At 28.0% G+C, this 20,461-nt stretch overlaps 1 protein-coding gene across 3 annotated transcripts; it reads left to right on the top strand.

The window, feature by feature from the left end:
• Positions 1-1,706: 1,706 nt before the first annotated feature.
• DAT (Sodium-dependent dopamine transporter) lies at positions 1,707-20,117 on the top strand. Of its 3 annotated transcripts, none has more exons than XM_015322187.2 (12): positions 1,707-2,712; positions 5,897-6,072; positions 12,076-12,210; positions 14,193-14,520; positions 14,784-14,922; positions 15,005-15,139; positions 16,200-16,303; positions 16,448-16,685; positions 16,790-16,918; positions 17,016-17,216; positions 17,339-17,506; positions 17,845-20,117. In XM_015322187.2, the coding sequence occupies exons 2-12, from the start codon at positions 5,913-5,915 to the stop codon at positions 18,058-18,060; spliced, it is 1,953 nt and encodes a 650-aa protein (XP_015177673.2). In that variant the 5' UTR covers positions 1,707-2,712; positions 5,897-5,912; the 3' UTR covers positions 18,061-20,117. The 3 variants fall into 3 exon arrangements, with proteins under 3 accessions (XP_015177673.2, XP_015177672.2, XP_015177674.2); XM_015322186.2 differs by lacking the exon at positions 1,707-2,712 and adding an exon at positions 4,138-4,288; XM_015322188.2 differs by lacking the exon at positions 1,707-2,712 and adding an exon at positions 4,141-4,237.
• The last annotated feature ends 344 nt before the right edge of the window (positions 20,118-20,461 follow it).

Here is a 20,461-nt window from a genome sequence, read left to right as displayed (position 1 = left end):
TGGAACAAACTAGACAATATTTTTTGAATTACGTCATTTTTTATCTCGTTCTACACGATTATTTATTACTCTTGAAGAGAAGGACGTACCAAAAAAATGCAAAAAGATTCTTCTTGAAAATATTTAAAATATGAGGAAATAAAACGTAACTCAATTTGTGCAATCTGTTGGAATCAAAACAAATTTTCGAATTTGTTTATGTATTACATGTCAACGATATTTTTTAAAGCAATGAAATTAAACAATAGAATTTAGTAAAAAATAAAACATTAACATTATTATAAATTATATGATTTAATCGATATTAACAATATCAACGACAATTCGTTCAAATTACGTTACATCGAATGTGTAGTTAATATAAAAATAATCTTATGTACTTAATAAAGTACTGTGTGATTCTTTACTTAAACCTCTTACCCTCTACCCCCCTCCCATCGCCCTTAACTCACTCCTTTCTCTCGCTGCCCGAATAATTTAGCTTTAAATTCTCTATCCAATTTACTACCATTAACCTAACGCAAAGGAGGAGCTTCTTATCTAGAACGCGCGAGTACCCATTAATGATAGATTTAAATTTGTCTTTTATTGTTAACGTTCTTCCACTTTGTACAATAATCGCACGCTTTGATCTAGAGTTAGGAAAGGTGTTCGAGTAAGATCGATAAAGTTGTGGTTATAATATCGACCAACGGTGTCAACTTTAACTAGTAATTTATTTTAAGAAGATATTTATTTTTTTTTTTCATTTTGCATGTGAACGATAAAAATTTATAATTTCAAGGAATTATTTTTTTCTTGAATTTACTATAGCAAGATAAATCATAAAAAGTAATTTTAACATTGACACGAGACACTTGTTGTTACACTTGTTACGTAATATAAACGAATTTTTTCATCTATTCTTAGAAAAAACATAAAAAATGTGTCGGTAGTTTACGTTATAGTTGGAAATGAACTTCAGAGAGTGTTAATAAATCTGACTCTTCCGACAATCCAATTGCGTTTTGATAAACTGTCTGGTTAATTTACAGCGAATATCTCCAACCGGTAGAAATTGTTTTTGCTAGAAGATTTTCGAGAAAAAAATAAACGCAAATAGAAAAATGTTTAACTCAACGATAGTATTTATGATTTATTATCTATTTATTATTATGTATTTATATTCAATGTTACTTGTCTTCAACTCAAATTATGAAAGAAATAAAATCAAATATCTTAAATAACAAATATTCCGAAATAAAAAAATTAAATAAGTAAATCAAATTTTGCAAATAAATAATAATTACTATTTTCAATCAAATTAAATTCAATTTAGTAATAATTACACATATTTCCATATCACTTATTATTACAACTTATGAACGGGACAATTATTAATGAATTTAAAAAAGCAACAACAACAAAACGATGTCCGCCATTTTTTTTTTTAAATCAGACAAAATTATACAAATCGATCAGCAAAAAAGATACCTTGTGAGAGACATGGAAGATGAAAATCCAACCTCCTGTAAGTAAATATATAGATACACCGAAGTTTTCCAAGCTTTCATCATCGTTTACGATTCATCGTCAGCGTTTGCGCGCGCGCTCGCGTGTTTCGGAGCTTGCGCGCGCGCGCGTTTTAAAGCTTGCGCGATGAAAGATGAACCATGGCGAAGGTATATACCGGTACTTCCCGCTAAAATTCCCTCACTCGATCTTTCGAAGTTACGCGAAGAGGAGGTTCCACATACACACATTTATTCATTCGCTCACTCACTCATTTCTCTTTTTTCTCTCTCTCTTTCTTTCTTTTTTTCTTTCTTACACACTCTTTCTCTCTCTCTCTCTCTCCTCTCCTCTCTCTTATTTCTCGCCCTTTCTTTCTTTCTTTTTCTTTATCGTCATTATCGAGTTTACCAAGGATAGAAGAGAATCCAAAGATCGGTGGTTTTACACCATCGATGACGATATTTTTTTATTTCTCCAGTTTTCAATCTCTTTTCTTCTTCTTCTTTCTCCTTTTATTTGCAAGACGAGATTTCTTTTAATTTTTATATAAAATTGTATATTTTTTATAAACAGTATAATCTTTTAATTTATATATATATATTATATTTTTATTTATATTCAAATTGTACATATCTCTCACGAGAATAATGATCGTCTAAATTTAATATTAATTTGTATCTTTATTTTTTATTTTTATTCTTTTTTTCTATATATTTTTTCTGTCTCATGAGTTTTCGTTATCTTAATTGTTTAGTAATACAAAATTGATATAGAGTATAGGAGTAAAGGTGAAGAGAGAAGAGAGAGAGAGAGAGAGAGAGAGAGAGAGAGAGAGAGAGAGGGAGACTGAGAAAAAAAGAAAGAGAAAGAGAATTGAAAATAGGTAGAGTGTAAAGGGAAAAAATAAGAGAAAGAGGGAGAGAAAGAGAGAGAGAGAGAGAGGAGGGCAGATAACGGGTAGATAAATAAAATAAGTGCGAAAAAATCGGGTGTTATGGGTCTAACCGATACAAGTTTCGAGTTACTTTTGACTCTTTGGCGATTCTCCATTGTGGGAGTCATTTGGAACACCGAAGGGCCACGCACCGATCATCCAGGCCTCTCCTCTTCCTTACAATTCGTCGATTTTCTCGTTCTTCTTCGCTAATCGACCCTGAAAAAAAGAGAGAAAGAGAGGAAAAATAGTTCTTCAAAAGAAATAGTGAATTTTGTCTCGAGGTACGTAAATATTTATATTTAGATTTATCTGTTAAATTTCCTAATTTTATATTTTCAATGCGTTATATCGAATCGTTTACAAAATAAAAGAAAGACAAAAAAGAACAATTATTTTATATATGGGAAAATATTAGACGAGATGTTTTTTCTTTTAAATTAGAAATCATTCGAATTATAAAAGAAATCAAAAAATCATTTTCAACGTTCATTTATAAATCGTTTATTTTATTTTTAATTCGTTCGAAAATATGATTAAATATTTTTATATGAAAATGTTTATTATAGTTATATGTATATAATATATTAGATCAAGTTTGATAGAAGAAGTTATTGTTAATGTTTCTTATTTTATATATTTAATAAAAAAAGAGAGAGAGAGAAAGAGAGAAGAGGAATAAAAAAATAACAAGATATCATTGTCTTTCTCTTTATTCTCGGAGACTTTAATTTTTCTATACGAGAAATCATGATAGAAAAAAAAATATATAGAATAGATCGTAGGTGAGCACGATGCTTGACAAAGCGAGAATCGATTCCAAGTGATCTGTCTATAACACGAGAGGTTCATATCAGGATTTTGAGTATTTATGTATGTCGATGCTTTATGCTCGATGAGAGAAACAGAGAGAAAGAGAGAGAGAGAGAGAGAGAGAGAGAGAGAGAGAGTAACTTGAACAAATTTGAAATAACGCGTTCGACGTATCTAGGGCATATATGGTGGACGTTAGCGTAGGAGTAAATTCGAGTGACATCGGGGAAGAGGAGGTGGAAAGAGGGGCTGCTTATAAAGAGATATGATGTATACAATATTGAAAAGTTTTTTAACATTTTTTAAGAATCTTCTTTATTATCGTCTCTATTAATTGTTTAATGAAATAGATAAAAGTGTACTTATTTTTTTTAACTAATAAATAATATACAATATTATATTAAATTTATAATAAAAATAAATATATTATTTATAATAAAAAAAAAAATAATATATATATATATATATATATATGTATTATATATTAAAATTGAAATAGTATGAAATGAGTGATCAAAGTAGATTTATTATTTGTAAGTTAACGTAAACCAAGTTTTCATTTACTTTTCTTTAACAGTTAAGGTTGAATAAAAATATATATTATAATATGTAAAATCAATATATAAAATGCATAAAATATTACTTATGGAATAAATGTTATAAACAAAAAAAAAATGGGAAAATAATTTTGAACATCCAAAATAATATAATTAAAATTTTGAAAATAATTATCATTAATTGTGATATCAAATTCGCAAAGCACTTAATTATAATATCGCAATGACGGATCCATTACCTTGAAGTGATTCCCCCTCTAACGTGACGGCAAGTAATCTAGCGCGAGCATGTTTCCTCGAACTTGAATCCTTCCTTCATCAAGCAAACCGTCAACGTTTCTACTTTTATTCGCGTCAGAGTTGCGTTCTTGAGTGCTGTCTTCTTGTTAAAACGTTTAAAATTTCTCGAGATCGTAGGTGAAACGAGAACAAACTCTCTGTACGTTTTTACTCGTAGAGAGAAAAAGAAATAAAAAGAGAGAGACAGAAGGTGTGTGTGCGTGTAAAAAAACTAGACTTCTTTTTTTCAAAGATTAGACGAATTTTGCATAACAGATAAACACTAGAAGAAAATTTATTTAAATATTTGTATCTTTTTTTATTCATTCGAATTATTATATATTATTATATTTTTGTTTCGAATATTTTCAAACATTTTATCTAAACATTTAACCTGATATAAAAGGAAAAAAAAACTATTTTAATAATACACAGAAGTTTTAGAATTCTTTCTTTTCAATAAAAATTTTGAAAATTTAATTTTTGATTTGAAAATTATATAATTTTTGTTTAATTACAAAATATTACGGAAGCTTTTATTTTGTTTTCTTTTTAAATGAAAAAAAAAAAACACATGTTCCATTCAAAATAAAAAAAGAAAAAGAAGAGAATTCTCTAAACCGCAAAAGTAAAACTTTCGTACGAGACTTTTTAAGAAAAAAAAAAAATCAGGATATAAAAATGTATGGACGTGTTATAAAATTGACAATGATGATTCTCTTGTTCTCTTTCTATAGGGGGGGACATTTCGCACCCACTTTTAGCAAAGACTGATCGGTATAATCGATAGATATATAACTGTGTGAATATCAATTAATCGGCTCGGGTACGGTGGACAAGCGTGGATCATTGCACGTGACAGAAAACCCCTAGTCGAGTGTCGTCGAGAATTGTGAGAGAAAGAGAGAGATAGGGATAGGGATAGGGATAGAGACATAGAACAGAGACAGAAACAGACAGACAGACAGACAGATAGATAGACAGAATTTGTGTATGTTATGTATAAGTATGTGCGAATATGAGTGAGTGAGTGATATATATAGCTTGAGGTCGTAGCGACGATCGCCTTTGAAATATCGTCCCCGTTTGACCGGTACACCCGTCATCATTCCACAGGGAGCCACACACAATAAGCTCGTTCGGGGTTCAAGCGTTGTCGCTTCAAGTGCTATCGATAACATGTCGTCACCAAATTACACGCGAGCCTCGCATCCGACTCATCGCAACAACCCCCCTTCTCACCCTTTCTATTTTTGACGATATTAATAAACGATAATTTTTGTTCCTTTTTATCTAGGTTTTTTTTCCTTTTTTTTTCCTTTTATATTATATATATATATGTATATATGTGTGTTGGTAATTATAATGCTTGATTGTAAAGTTAAAACAAAAAAATTGACAAACATTCATTTTATGATTTATTTGATAATACAAATAATATTAATATATATATATATATATATATATATATATATATATATATATTGGGTATAAGTGAATTTATTTAAAAGTTCAATTTTTCTATTTTCATTATCAGTTGTGTATACTATAATGTTTTATTTATTTATTCGTGATAATAGGGGTTAATAGAGTGTTAACTGTTAAATGTTATTGTATGAATGATCTGTTTTTTTTTTCAATAGTATGAATTTAACATTTGATATTATTGAGTAATTCAAATTACAAATCCACTTTTCTAGTAATTCAAATCTTAAAAATGTCGATATAGAAATAAATGAACTTTTAAAAAATGATTTATATGTGCACATGTTTTTTATCTTTTTTGATAATTAATGTGATTAATTATCTTTGATTTTAGGTGAATTCTTAGCGCCATGTCGTCGAGGGTGATAAAGGACTCGAAGATCGACGATAACGTCGAACGTAGGGAGACCTGGTCTGGAAAAGTTGATTTTCTTCTATCAGTCATCGGTTTCGCTGTTGATCTTGCGAACGTTTGGAGATTTCCATATCTCTGTTACAAAAATGGTGGTGGTGAGTAATACCAAATTAACTCCCCTTTCCTCCTTTCCATTAACGATATTTAATGTTATTTTTGTATAAAATCACAGAATTCAAACTAACAATTAATATTTGTTAGGTCTAGAAATAAATCTGTTACCAATATGGCGGAAAGTAATCACACGATATTTATATTTATATTTTTTCAAAATTTCATTTAATATAAAATTGTAATATTTCTATTTACAATAGCGTATGTTAGATATAGAAATGAATCTGTTACAAAAATAGAGGTAATAATATGTCACACAAAATTAATTTTTTATCAACGTTATTAATTTTGGGGAAATTTTTGTTTTAATATGAAATTATGGTGCGTACATTATGTGTATTTCTGATTTATAGACAATAATTTATTATCTTTTTAAAAATATATCGCGTTTATCGTTCCCTTTACAATATAACAATTATTTTAGTAATACATAGTAATATTTAATTTATTTAACACCCGTTAATAATATCGTTACACAAACTTATTTAATAGTTGACGAGCGTACGAGAAATGACTGTGCGTTTGGTAATGCAACCCAGTAGCTAAGTAATACCGCGTTAACCGGTAGACTAATTGCCATTTACCTCGTGGAAAATGACCTTCGGATTTAGACCCCTCATTTCTCTCTCTTTCTCTCTTAGAGAAGCTTTCTCAATGCAGTCCCGTCTTTCTAAGGGATGAAATTTCTTCGTAATTGAAAGACCGAACGAGTAATCTCTGTCTTTTAATTGTCATTTATACCAGCGACAATTTCAGGATTAATTTTCTTTCAAATTTAAATGTAACATTTTCATTTAACGTTATATTTTTCGTTATATTTATTTATATTTATTATTACAATTATTATCTTTTGTTACAATACTTTTCTTTCGTAATTAAAATTGGTTTTCTTTTTTTATTGGTAAATTTTTATTTATATCGAACAAAATCTTATTACAGATTGATCGTTTATTTTACAGAACATTAATCACATATAAATAGAAACGTATTAAATTTATAATAAAAAATTATACGTAATATAATATTTACAAAATTTGATCATAGTAGAGAAAAACAATTTGATGAAATCAAAGTTAAAGTATCAAACAATTTAACTTCGAAATAAGAGTACCATATCAAAGTTCATGATATTTAAAATGCGATTTAACAATTTCGAAATAAAAATACAATCTTTTATGTATAAATATGTATATATTAAAAGTTGATTCAAATTATACTTTTACTTTGAGAAATTTACTAGAATTTTCTTAATAAATATTCCATAATGTCGCATAAAACATTCAGAAATTTCAAATTTTCAGTACAAAAGAAGATTACAGTCGATATACACGATAAATAAATTTTAATATCGTTGCAAGTTATGTTGTCACTTATATATAAATACGTATGTTTCATCGAATTTCCATAACAGGCTTTATAGTGAGTCAATTTATTTTGATCATTGTATATTCATTCTTTCGTCAAAACACCTATGCAAAATATAGAGGAAAGTTCTCTTTCTCTCTCTTTTATTTATTTTCTCAAAATTTTCCTGTTTAAACACATTTAATTGATCGAAACTCGTAATGATTTCTATTTATGATAAGATCGTTAAAAAAAAAAAAAAACAGAAAAACAAAATAATACATCAAGAATGCATCTCGTATTAATTGAAAGACATAATTTATGTTTGGCAACACATATTTCAAGAATGTAAAAAAATCTTTAAACACTAGTTTTTCTTTTTTTCTTCTTATTCTCACCTTTTTTATTATTTACGACAAAGGCAATAAATAACGTGTAATTTAATACAATTATATCATAAAATATCAACACATTTAATTATTCTTTTTACCACCGATGGCGAAAGATTCCTAGGAATAATAAAAATTCTTTTATAGAATCAATAAAACGATGTGTGTTTTTTTAATTTTCTAGATAGTACACATTTCTGTAATAATAATAAAAAAATAAGTAAATATTTCATATAAATATTCTTTTTTAATTTATTATCTTTTATATAACTTAGCAATAAATTCTATTAGCAATAAAATATCAAAGATGATAATATCTACAAAAAAAAAAAAAGAAAGAAATTTATTTTCAACGTAAAACACTTCTCTCCTGTCATAAATTTTAAATATAACTTTACACATATTTTTGAAAATTATTTCTATGACAACGCATGAAAATATAAATTCTAAGAAATTAAAGATTATATTGATAAAGAAAAAAAAGAATACATTTATTCCAAAAGGAAATATTATATAAATATTATATATATATAAAGAAAAATTAATAAAAGGTAAATAAATGTATTGAAAATGAAAACTAACTATATCGAAAATTAATCCTATAGAATGTCTTTATTTTGGAAGTTAACTAGCTTGATCTAGAAAAGATTGATGGTAGAAAGGAAAAGAATGGAGAAATTGTAATCGTGAGTGTATGTGTGTATAAAAGTGACAAAGAGAGTGAGAGAGAAAAGACTTGCAAGGCCGAAGGCAATGAAGACGACGAAACCATTAGTCTCAGCTCTATCGAGAAGCCTGTAGGAATACGATTAGGGCAGACTGTCAGCGATACAGAGGCTCCTCAAAAGCGACTACTAACGCAATTAAAAGAGGAGAGTAGGGCGTGCAAGCTACGCGCCATTAGGATGGGCAAGATCGGTCGCTAATTTCCAATTAGCTTAATTAATTATAATTTCCCATTCGAGCGAGGCCTTTGATCATGGACGTGTACCTATCCCAACGTGCACGCTTGGTTGTGTTACGTTTTATTCTCCTTCCATTTGTTCCAATCGTGAGTTCGTTTCTAACCTAAGTTCACGTTCGTTGTGTTATTCGCTTGCATCGCCATTTTGAATTCGTGTTATGTATATCGTAGAAGGAAGAGAATCTTATATTTATTCGATTCATTCGAAACCGCCGATCAGTTTTCATAGAAATCTTTTTTTTTGCGGTTTTTATCTTTATTCTAAGTATTTATTTTTCTCTTATGTTTATTACGAAATAATATTATTACCATTGACAAAGTCGTATTTTTTTCATTCGTATATGTACTACTCGGATGCGGTCATGTGCAGAAGCGTTAGTAGGTGTATACAAGGAAAAAAAATCAAAGATTATTTTATAATTAAACCGTTCGCTTATTATAACTAATATTATTCAATTATATGGTAAGATAAATAATTTATGTAGATTTTATGTATAATGCGTCTGATATCTCAGTTTGATCGTTTGATTTCTTTGATTTTTTTTCTCCTATTTTGTTTTATTATTATTATTACTATTATTATTTTTTTTTACTTCTCGAATTATTCATCGAAGCGAAAAATTGCGACGAATAATATCCGGTGATTCGTAAGGAAAAAAAAAGTATTCGATTAAAATCGTTCTTTTTATTGATGCCGACAAGGTGAAGATAAGCAAGAGAGAAAAAAAGAAGAGAGATAAAAATAAATAATAAATCTTGACGTGTGATCTTAAATTGAATTCGAAGCAAACGAGACGGATCCTAGGAGTCTTTTTTAAACGATAGCACATATAATTCGAGATAATAGAGACCTTAAGAAAAGTCTAAAGGGCAAGAGAGGATGTATGAAATAAAGGTTGGATTGAATGGTTGAACCATTTTAAACTAGCTCCATGGTACTCGTTTAAAGCTTCAAAACTAGCGTTTAATTTACCAACTCCCTAGGTGAATCTTGTCAAAGGAAGAAGAAAATTGACCGGAAGTTTTATATCAAACCGGATGTTTGTCTATGTCATTTCTCTTACGTTAGGATAAAAGATATGAAAGATGAAAGATTTAGATGTTAACGAGGTTCTAAGAGGTTCTAATACATTGTCAATCATGTACACATATTTATTATTTATATATTTTATTAATAATCATTCTTTTTTGTTATAACAATTTCTGAATTATGAATTACTGGAGAATACGTGTTGATATAATTGAAAATGTCAATCAAATGAGAGCAAATAATAACTTTTTGGTGCTTTGATTGAACATTTACATATATTATGTATATTTATTATATTGTCCAATAAATTAATGAGATTTTTGTTTAACAGTAAATAAAAGTCATTAATCGTATGTACTTATTGTGACAACCTAACATATGTTATATGCAAAACGATAAAAATAAATCAAACGTATTTGAAATTTTCTTATTTGCATGTGAATTAATTTAGAATAGAACAGAATAATCTCCATTTGCTTCCCCGAAGGGCTACAATCCTTTTACATTTCCTTCAACCTCCTCCTTTTCTTCTTTACCCTCATTTCCCGCCTTTTTGAGCCGCATGTGAATTAATATATTTTCATTATTTTTGTCATACGACAAATCAATTTGCATATAACGTGTATCTATGTCATGTATTACAATATCTTACGAAAAAAAAGTACTAATAAAAACTATAACGAACGTTAATTAATCAAATAATTATAGAGAGATTACCAAAGCTAATAAATTATTATAGTGCTATCATTAGTATTATCGGTGAATGGATAAAAGAAAAAGATTCATTTTGAAATAGGTAAAAGAAGAAAAAAGAAATTAATTAAGCTCGTCGGAAGACAATATTCTTCTTTAATGCGATTACGTTTCCATGGTTACTAGGAAGATACTCGAAACGATTTGAGAGGATAAACGTGATACTCTTTTCGTTTTTTCATTTTTCATCTTCCTGAAATAATATCATATTTTATATATATATGTGCATAAATATATGTAATATATGAATCATCTTTAAGTCTACGAGTATTTGGAAAAATGTTTAATATATTGTAAAATATGATCTAATTTATTTCTTGTTATTTTTAATTAGTATTATTATTATAACTTCTTTTTTTTTTAATTATACTATGACGACAGAATATTTCTTATAAAAAGATAGAGAGACCGATCTAAAGACAAAGTAAAAGTAGAAAAGAGACTACGTAAAATCTCCCGTATATATATGAATGTATATACTCTCCATGTATACATGTATATGTATACATATATGTATAATAACTCTCTACACTATCATCGTGGCCATATCATAGCATAACTACATTTTGTGAAATTTAACTCGACGATGGTCGAGTGCTTTTAGGCGCGTAATTGAGTAAGCGAACTTTCCGAAATGTGGCAAGGTGACATTAAAAACTCCGTTTCAGAGGATCAAGTCGATTGTGTATTATCGATGATGTGCAGAACGAAAAAGAAAAAAAAAAGAAAATACTTATATAAGTATTTTTTATGAATTTATTCTTTTGTTTCATTTTCAATATTATCTTGTCTACGTATTATTGAACAATGCACATTAACACTTTAAAACATCGTGTAATTGTCAGAAGTCACACATACATTTAATTTATACTTACGTATACTATGATATCTTGATTTTTTTTTAAATTTTATCTGTTATTTTATCATTATAAAATTATTCGTTAATTTGTGTATATTACGAAGTTCTTAATTTATTTTATTTGTTTTATCATTTTATTGTAAATTAACAATTCTTTTTTATTTATTTAGTGAAACGATTTTAAACCAAGCGTATTTTATCGATAGAAATTTATATTATTTTTTATATTATACAATAGTAAATTATTCTATGTAAAAAAGAAACAACTTTCGTTGGAAACATTTGTTCTTTTCGAATTACTATCAAAAAATTGGATTTTAGAGAGTTAAATTGCTATCAAAAACAAGAACACTTTTTTAATTCACTCTGCCCTTGTTTTATTCTTTCTTTCTTAAAACCTTTTTTTTTCTTCTCCCTTTGATCATACAATTACGTTTGGTTCTTCTTATCGAACGAGGGGAAAGTACTCGACTCAAGTTTTTTTCTTTTTCCCTTCTAATTATTCGCTTTTTCGAAAGGAAAAAAAGATAATCGAATCTGGACATAAGATCAAGAATCTTGAGAAAAAAATTAAAAAAAAAAAAAAAGAAACAGAAGAATACACATTTTATCCAATTAATTAATAAAATCTTTTTAATATTTCAGGTGCATTTCTGGTCCCTTATTGCATCATGTTGATCGTTGGTGGTATACCACTGTTTTACATGGAACTTGCTTTGGGTCAGTTCAACAGAAAGGGGGCCATAACGTGTTGGGGTCGTTTGGTACCACTTCTCAAAGGTAATTTCAAAAAAAAAATAAACTATAATATAATTGATAATTAAGTAAGAATATTTAAACTGTTTTTAAAATTGTTTATTATTTATCTTTATTGATTAAAACGACACGAATTTTCGGATTATCTTATATTATAATATACAAGATGTTATGTAATTGGTGATACAAGTAAGAAAAAAAACTACATGAAAAACTAACATAAGTTAAAAATGTATAATCAAATATTTTCATATAAGATTTCGTTTTAGAAGAAAATAAATTTAAAGATTTGTATCACCCCAGTTATAAGATATCCTGTATATTCTTTACCAATATAAAAAATAACCAATAAAATTCTTGTCGTTTTGGAAAGATTAATGATAAAAAAATGTAGAAACTACGCAAACAATAATTTGCCATACTAAATATTATAAAATATTAATTAAAAAATACATATGATTTATCAAACGAAATGAAAGATAAAATTAGAATAAATAAATCTCGTCAGATTCGTATGGATATATATATATGTATATAAATGTCGATCGAAAGGAGATCGAGAGTGAAAGACTGAGAGTATGAAAGTACTCTTTAAGTTTTCCAAATCCTCTTTGCCCTTGTTACTCGGTCCCTTTTCCTTAAATCCAGTAGTATGGTGGGGTAGGTAATAGTACCTAAGCGTTCTAAGAGTAGAAAAGAGACATTGGTATTCCAAGTGAGATCGCAGTGCTACTCGATTTTCCTGTTTTTGCACTTGCCTTTCCTTCCTTCCTTTCTTTCCCTTCCTTCTTTCTTTCTTTCTTTTCTTGCCATTGGCTGACTGAGAACAATCATCTGGTTCTAAGAGTCGCTGGACCGGCTTTCAACCTCCGAAGTTATGTATTTCACACACACCCACACACCATTCATGTATAGGATTGTACGTGGGCATGTAGCTATACTACTATGTGTGTGTGTGTATATATATATATATAGCAACGGTGCTATATTCAATTCAGCCATTTACCACGGCACTTTACGTATAAATCCATGGAAAGCCTAGCCTTCTCTCTCTCTCTTTCTCTCTTCATCTCGGTCACATTCTCTTTCAAGGAGGAGGAACATCGAGGTTCGCAAAGAGCCTCCATTTCCGCCGATTTTCAACTTCATTTCCACGTCACGATTTTATCCAGTCAGTCCGTCGAATATTCTCAATATACTATCATATATATACATATTGTACTATACATGTACTCAGTGCGGAGATTAGGGGTTACTTTCCAAAGGATATCGAGTAATAAAGATGATCGTTTATATATTTTTTGTTTTATTCTTTCTTTATAAATTTAATTAATATTAATAGTAGCAATTAATTCGGTACTTTGATTTATTAAGATATTAATTGTATTTGATTCGTTATAATTATATTGCTAGTTTATAACTAGATATAGTTTTACCATAGAACTATAATCAATATCAAAATAAATTAAATTTATTTCATCAAATATGATATTTTATTTTTGTCAAGGGAATTTGAGAGTTTTTTTGAAAAATAAATCATCGATAATTATGAAAACTATTTCGAATAGTAACAGATGTGTGTGATTATTTTATAAATAAATAATAGATTTTTAATTAAAAGATATCGAAATAATTGTCGTACTTAATAGATATATACGATGATAAATTGAAAGACCAAATTTACTGTCGATTTTTTTCATTATTTTCTCTTCTATCAAAATTTATCTTCTTTCGATCGAGATTTTTTCGGTTAAAAGAATATTCATGTAGTGTTAAATATATTTTATGAAATAAAAATTATTGTCATAAAATAGATTTAATATTAATGACTTATTTTTAGATTGGAATAAATTGCGATGATAAATAAAACTTATTATAAGATTTAATGGAATTAGGAGAGAGTGAGAGTGAGAGAGAGAGAGAGAGAGAATGTTAAAATTAGCAGAGCGAATGAGATCAAAAGGCACTTTAACATTTAATTAAAACACCCGGTTAATTTGATTCAGGAATCGGTTATGCCGTTGTCCTAATCGCTTTCTACGTTGACTTTTATTACAACGTAATAATTGCATGGGCACTTCGTTATTTCTTCGCCTCATTTTCTGGAATGTTACCTTGGACAACGTGTAATAATCCATGGAACACACCACTCTGTCGTGAGTTCGATGTAAACGTCTCTTATGCTTTTAATGAGCAACCATCCAACGACATCAATTTTGATTCGGCTTACAACATCACTGGAATATTTTCGGTCAATGATCCTTTCGATGTTCTTGCACTTACCTCGATGAAAAATAAGTCTAAACACACCAGTGCTGCTCAAGAATACTTCAAGTTAGTATCATATTTTTCTCAAACATTATTTCAAATTATTTATAATTTGTTTTTTTAATTCATTATCAAAGTTTAATCATTTCAATGTGATTTGATATATATACGTAATTTAGTAATTGTTAATAATATAATTATAAATAAATTTGCTATTTTTATCAAGCATTATTAGCATTTTTAATAAATTTGCTTATTTAAAATCATTTAGAATTTTATATTATAATTGAATTTTAAATGACACGTTATATTATTGTCTTTTTTTAAAGTCGCGCAATTTTGGAGCTGCATCAGAGTGCTGGAATACATGATCTTGGGACTATTAAATGGGACATTGCATTATGTTTATTGGTTGTTTATCTAATATGTTATTTCTCTCTTTGGAAAGGTATTTCTACGTCGGGCAAGGTAAGATTTTTGTTTATTTATTAATGTTTCGTGAATATTTTAAAAATTTTCTATAGTTCAAATATTCGATATATTCTTACAGGTGGTCTGGTTCACAGCTCTTTTCCCGTATGCAGTATTACTGATTTTATTAATTCGTGGTGTTACATTACCTGGTAGTGGCGAAGGCATTCGTTATTATCTAAATCCAAATTTTTCTGCGATAACTAAAGCTGAGGTATATTTTATTTATTTATTTATCTATAAATCATTACGTTGATATTCGAATAATTTTAATTATTACAGTAAATTAGATCTTTAGATAAATTTTGTGCTTAACGTTTAGAAAATAGAAACGCGTTTAACACCTTTAGTAACACCTATCTGTAGTAAACTAAAATAATAACTGTGAAAGCTAACCGATCGCAGAGACAAGAAGAAACAGATAGATAATGGTCGTAGATAATGGTGACATGGTAACGAAATATGTGAACATCTTTTGCATACATTACGTACATATGTATGTTAATTTAAAAGCGGCTATATAAATAATATATTATATTTATTTATAACTGTTATTTATTATTGTGGGTCAATATTTTTTTACATTTTTAATCTCTGCAATGAAATCTTAAATTTATAACAATAACTGATTATTTTAAATATCATTAAATTATTGCAAAATATTCATTAAATAATTTGTTTAAAATAGCAATTAAATAATTTATTAATTTAATATTTGATTATATTGTATTTTATTTTATATATTATTAATATGTGATTTTATAATAGAGTTAAAAGGAAAAAAAAAGAAATACTAGTTGAAAATGACTGGAAATACCTTGCTGTGAAAAAAACGTAGAAAAAGATAAATAAAGAAAGGAAATTTTAACCGTCGTTGTGATGAAAATGGAAACTCTGTGTACCTGTCATAATGACCATTATACTTTGGTCGTACGATAGGACAGGGTCGACCCTTTTGACTCTTCAACGAAATGGTCACATTTTTCTTTCCTTTTTTCTTTTTCTTTCTCTTACCCATAATTTTATACGGTACTAGGATTACGCTCAGAATGAATTATTCTTTTCACTGGTCATACTTCTTTCTATGATTTTTTCTCTTTTTTTCCCCTATAGTGAGTGTATAAATTGATGGATGACATAAATTAGATTGTCGAGTTTTTTCAACTCGTTATTTTGATTGATCTACAAAATTCCAAATTTTTCTTTCCATTCTTAAATAATAATTTGAATTAGGATGGTAAATCATTTAACATATTTTTTTTGTTCTTTTCTAGGTCTGGGTTGACGCAGCTACTCAAGTGTTCTTCTCATTGGGACCAGGATTTGGCGTATTGTTAGCATACGCAAGTTATAACAAATATCACAACAATGTTTACAAGTAAGATATAATGTTAATAAAAAAATAAAAAATAGCAAATATCTTCCTCTTATAGAAATATTTTATAATATTTTTAAAAAATATGATATATAATTGATTTGTTTTAAATGATTAACAGAAAGATATAAATTATTTTTATAATAGGGACGCCTTACTAACGAGTGTGATCAACAGTGCAACTTCCTTCATAGCAGGATTCGTAATTTTTTCGGTATTAGGATACATGGCACGTGCTAGTGGTAAATCTATTCAAGATGTAGCTACCGAAGGACCTGGATTGGTATTTATAGTTTATCCAGCAGCTATTGCAACGATGCCAGGTTCAATGTTTTGGGCATTGATATTTTTCATGATGTTACTTACTTTAGGTTTAGACAGTTCGGTAAATATACTTAAATTATCTGTGATCATATAATTGTTTGTTTTTTTTTTATATATATATATATATTTTTTCATATTCAGATTGATATATTTTATCTCTCGTAGTTTGGTGGATCAGAAGCAATAATAACAGCCCTTAGTGATGAGTTCCCTGTTATAGGCAACCATCGTGAGATATTTGTTGCATGTCTCTTCACTCTCTATTTCGTCGTTGGACTAGCATCTTGCTCACAGGTTCAAAAATACTAATTACATTTTTATTAATTATTAACGAAATATTAAGAGAGAAAAAAATAATTAATACATTCTAAAAAAATGATTTTCTTCATAGGGTGGCTTTTATTTTTTCCATCTACTCGATCGATACGCGGCAGGTTATTCTATGTTATTCGCAGTTCTTGCGGAAGCAATTGCGATCAGTTGGATATATGGTGCTGATCGTTTTTGTGCTGACATCAAAGACATGATCGGATTTTCACCAGGTCTTTATTGGCGAGTCTGTTGGAAATTTGTAGCACCGATTTTTATCATGGTAAGATTTTCTCTTCTCCCCCACAAATAATGATCTATCGATTTATTTCGTTTGTAAAACAAATCAAAAAGTTATTTATTTTTGAGATAATATTAGGCTTGATATTTTTATTTTCCTAACAGTTCATCATCGTTTACGGTTTAATGGGTTATGAGCCATTAACCTATGAGGATTACGTATATCCATTATGGGCAAATGTAATGGGTTGGTTAATTGCTAGTTCCTCGATAATCATGATACCTGGTGTCGCAATTTATAAGATAATCGTCACTCCAGGCACGTTTGTTCAGGTAATTCAATTATTACACTTTCACAAATTGTATTAATTATTCATATAGGTCATTAAATTATTCGTTAATACGAACATGAAACATTGAATGATCCTGGATGTAAGTTTGAGTACATTCTATAAATTAATACTATTTATTAGGTCAATAGTTTTCTATATTTTTATTTAGTATTTATAATAAAAAATAAATACGTAACCTTAACCCTATTATAAATATAAATAAATTATTTATACTTATATATAACATTCACATATATATGTACTGACTATTTAATTTAAAAAAATTCAATATAAAAAAATGATATTATATATAATATAAAATTAAGTAAATGATTGCAGAGAATGAAAATTTTAACGACACCATGGAGAGACACTCAACAAAGGAACGCTGATTTATCATCGGTAGCAAACGGTGCTGTTCGTCGAAGTTTTGTTGCCGATCAAGATTATACTAACGCGAGCAAGGATAACAAAGAATTAACAAAAGAGCAAACTGAAGTGATGATTCAATCAAGAGAAGGTGTTGATGTCGATCCTCCACCAGAACCGGTCTAGGACAGTACAATCGTGGTTTTGAATGGTTCTCGTTTTAGAGAATATCTTTGCTAAAAAAAGGACGATTATCTTTGAACATGATTTACTTTAAAATTGATCTAATATGACTTACAATTAAACAGAAACAAAAGAAGAAAAAGAAGATAATAAATTAATGTTCTTTTTTTTCTTCTTTTAAACAAGCAAACAAGCAAACAAACAAACAAACAAACAAAATGGACGAGCGATTTTGAACGCACTCACTTAGGCTTCACGATACAATGATATCTTCTTACTTGAGATTGAAAATAAAAATTCAAGTAAATATATAATATATACGAATTAAGTTATATATACGAACGATCTCAAATTACAAGCGTCGATTGTAAATATTATTATGATGCCGCGCATGTTGCAACGTATATATATATATTATAATGTTAGATTAATTATTAAAAGTAAATTTTAAATTATCGTTCGACAAATTTGGCAAATTTTATTGTACAACGTTGACGTTTGTGCATAGCTTGAAATTATTCGATTATTCATATACAACATAATACACAACATACATATATACATACATACATAAATTCGTAGATATGTGTAAGAAAAATGATTGCACAAAAAATATCTCGCGATTTCTGGCTACGAAAAAGTTCCTAATCGCATTATATATATACATATATTGATCGCGCGTTTTACTTTAAATCGAATTAAAATTGATTATACTCATTTAAATAAAAATTGTACTAGTAGATAATATCGATATCTCGTCTAACGAGATGAATATTTTTGTTGTTATATCTTCTTTCGTTTACGTTAGATCATCTCGTCTATAGATCGTATTAGATCTGGACGTATATGCTGTGTAGACTATACGCGTAAAAGGATACCTTCTTTCTCTCTCTCTCTCTCACTCTCTCTCTCTCTCTTTCTCTCGATTATAATAATTATATTAGATATAATAAAATATACCACCGACGCACAACTTGAAAAAACGTCGGATGGAATTCGCACGGGTACGGTTCATTAAAACGTTCCGCTCAGTCCTCGTTAATATTAATTAAAGTAATGTTATAATACGTGCAATGATATAAGAAGCCTAATTCTATTTAGCCTAATTCACTATGATGTGTAGGAAATAATTATCTTTAATCTATTTTTATTTTGAAATAATTGTATATTTTATTAAAATAATTCAAAATACTTTTTTTATTTAAGAAATTTGTTTGTTAAATATATTTAAGTATATCTTATACAAATTCGTCGGGGGAGGGGAATTTGTTTTATTAAAAATTTCATATATGCACGAAGAAAGATTAAATTAAGAAAAAATAAATAAATATGAAGGACTAGCGGTATACTATTCGGAATAGATGCTAAGTGTTTTCGGACTTACCGTTGTAAGATCCATAGATAATAGTCTATGTGCATATATATATTTATGTATGATATAGTTTATAGTTGTTGTTAGGGGAATTAATATATATATATATACACATAAATAAACATAATAATAATAATAATAATAATATATATTTTGTACATCGCATCTGAGTTGCAGCCTCAGCCATCGGTAGCAGCTCGGGCCTTGTTAATATTATTGAATAATCAAATAATAGACGAATCTTCTAATCGAGGAATGTCTTATCGTTAGTTAAAATATGAAAATACTCATTGCGAAAAGAAAAAACGTATCTCGCTCTCTCTTATATCATATATTACAATTAAAAACGTTTGTCATATTTTTCCCAGGTAATAAAATAAATACGTATGCCTATCCAAGAGCCATATTGGGCAGGCATTTTGCGCCGTTGTTTGTGACCTATACGAAAGTATTTGTTCTTCATTTACGTTTTTAAAAATCCACATATATAATATATAGACGAAAAAGAAGAGAAAAAAATAAATAAATAAAAATACAAAAAATAAGACTGTCACACAAAGCCATGTAATAACTGCTGGTTCGTACTTGAATCTTCGTTTAAATAAAAGCCAACGTATAATGATGATATAACAAATGTAAAGCTCATTTTATTAAAATAAAATTTGTTTATTTGATAATGAAGAATATATTTCTATTAATTATTTTAGAAGAAAAAAACTTTGTTTATTTTTTAAAAAAGAATATTGTCTATGAATTATTTTTTTTTACATACTTTGGTCTTCTAATTTTTCTTACGATTGAATATTTGTTTTTAAATATTTCACATAATACCAGGTTTATTATTATTATTATTATTATTATTATATTTTTTCTTTTATTTTGTAAAAAATTTTGATTTGAATTTTCTGTATTTTTTTTTTTATATTTTTTGTTGTTTTAATATACGAATTATCGAAATATATATTAAAAACATTTATCGAGACATTTTAGTAAGTATTAATATCGATCCAATCGACGACTTCGATTATTCGA

This window comes from Polistes dominula, unplaced genomic scaffold (genome assembly GCF_049000335.1).
Source record: "Polistes dominula isolate Pdom_NZ unplaced genomic scaffold, Pdom_raw_medaka contig_37, whole genome shotgun sequence".
Lineage (NCBI taxonomy): Eukaryota > Metazoa > Arthropoda > Insecta > Hymenoptera > Vespidae > Polistes > Polistes dominula.
The sequence above is the reverse complement of the archived record's forward strand: the minus strand, read 5'-3'. Positions and strand labels throughout refer to the sequence as shown.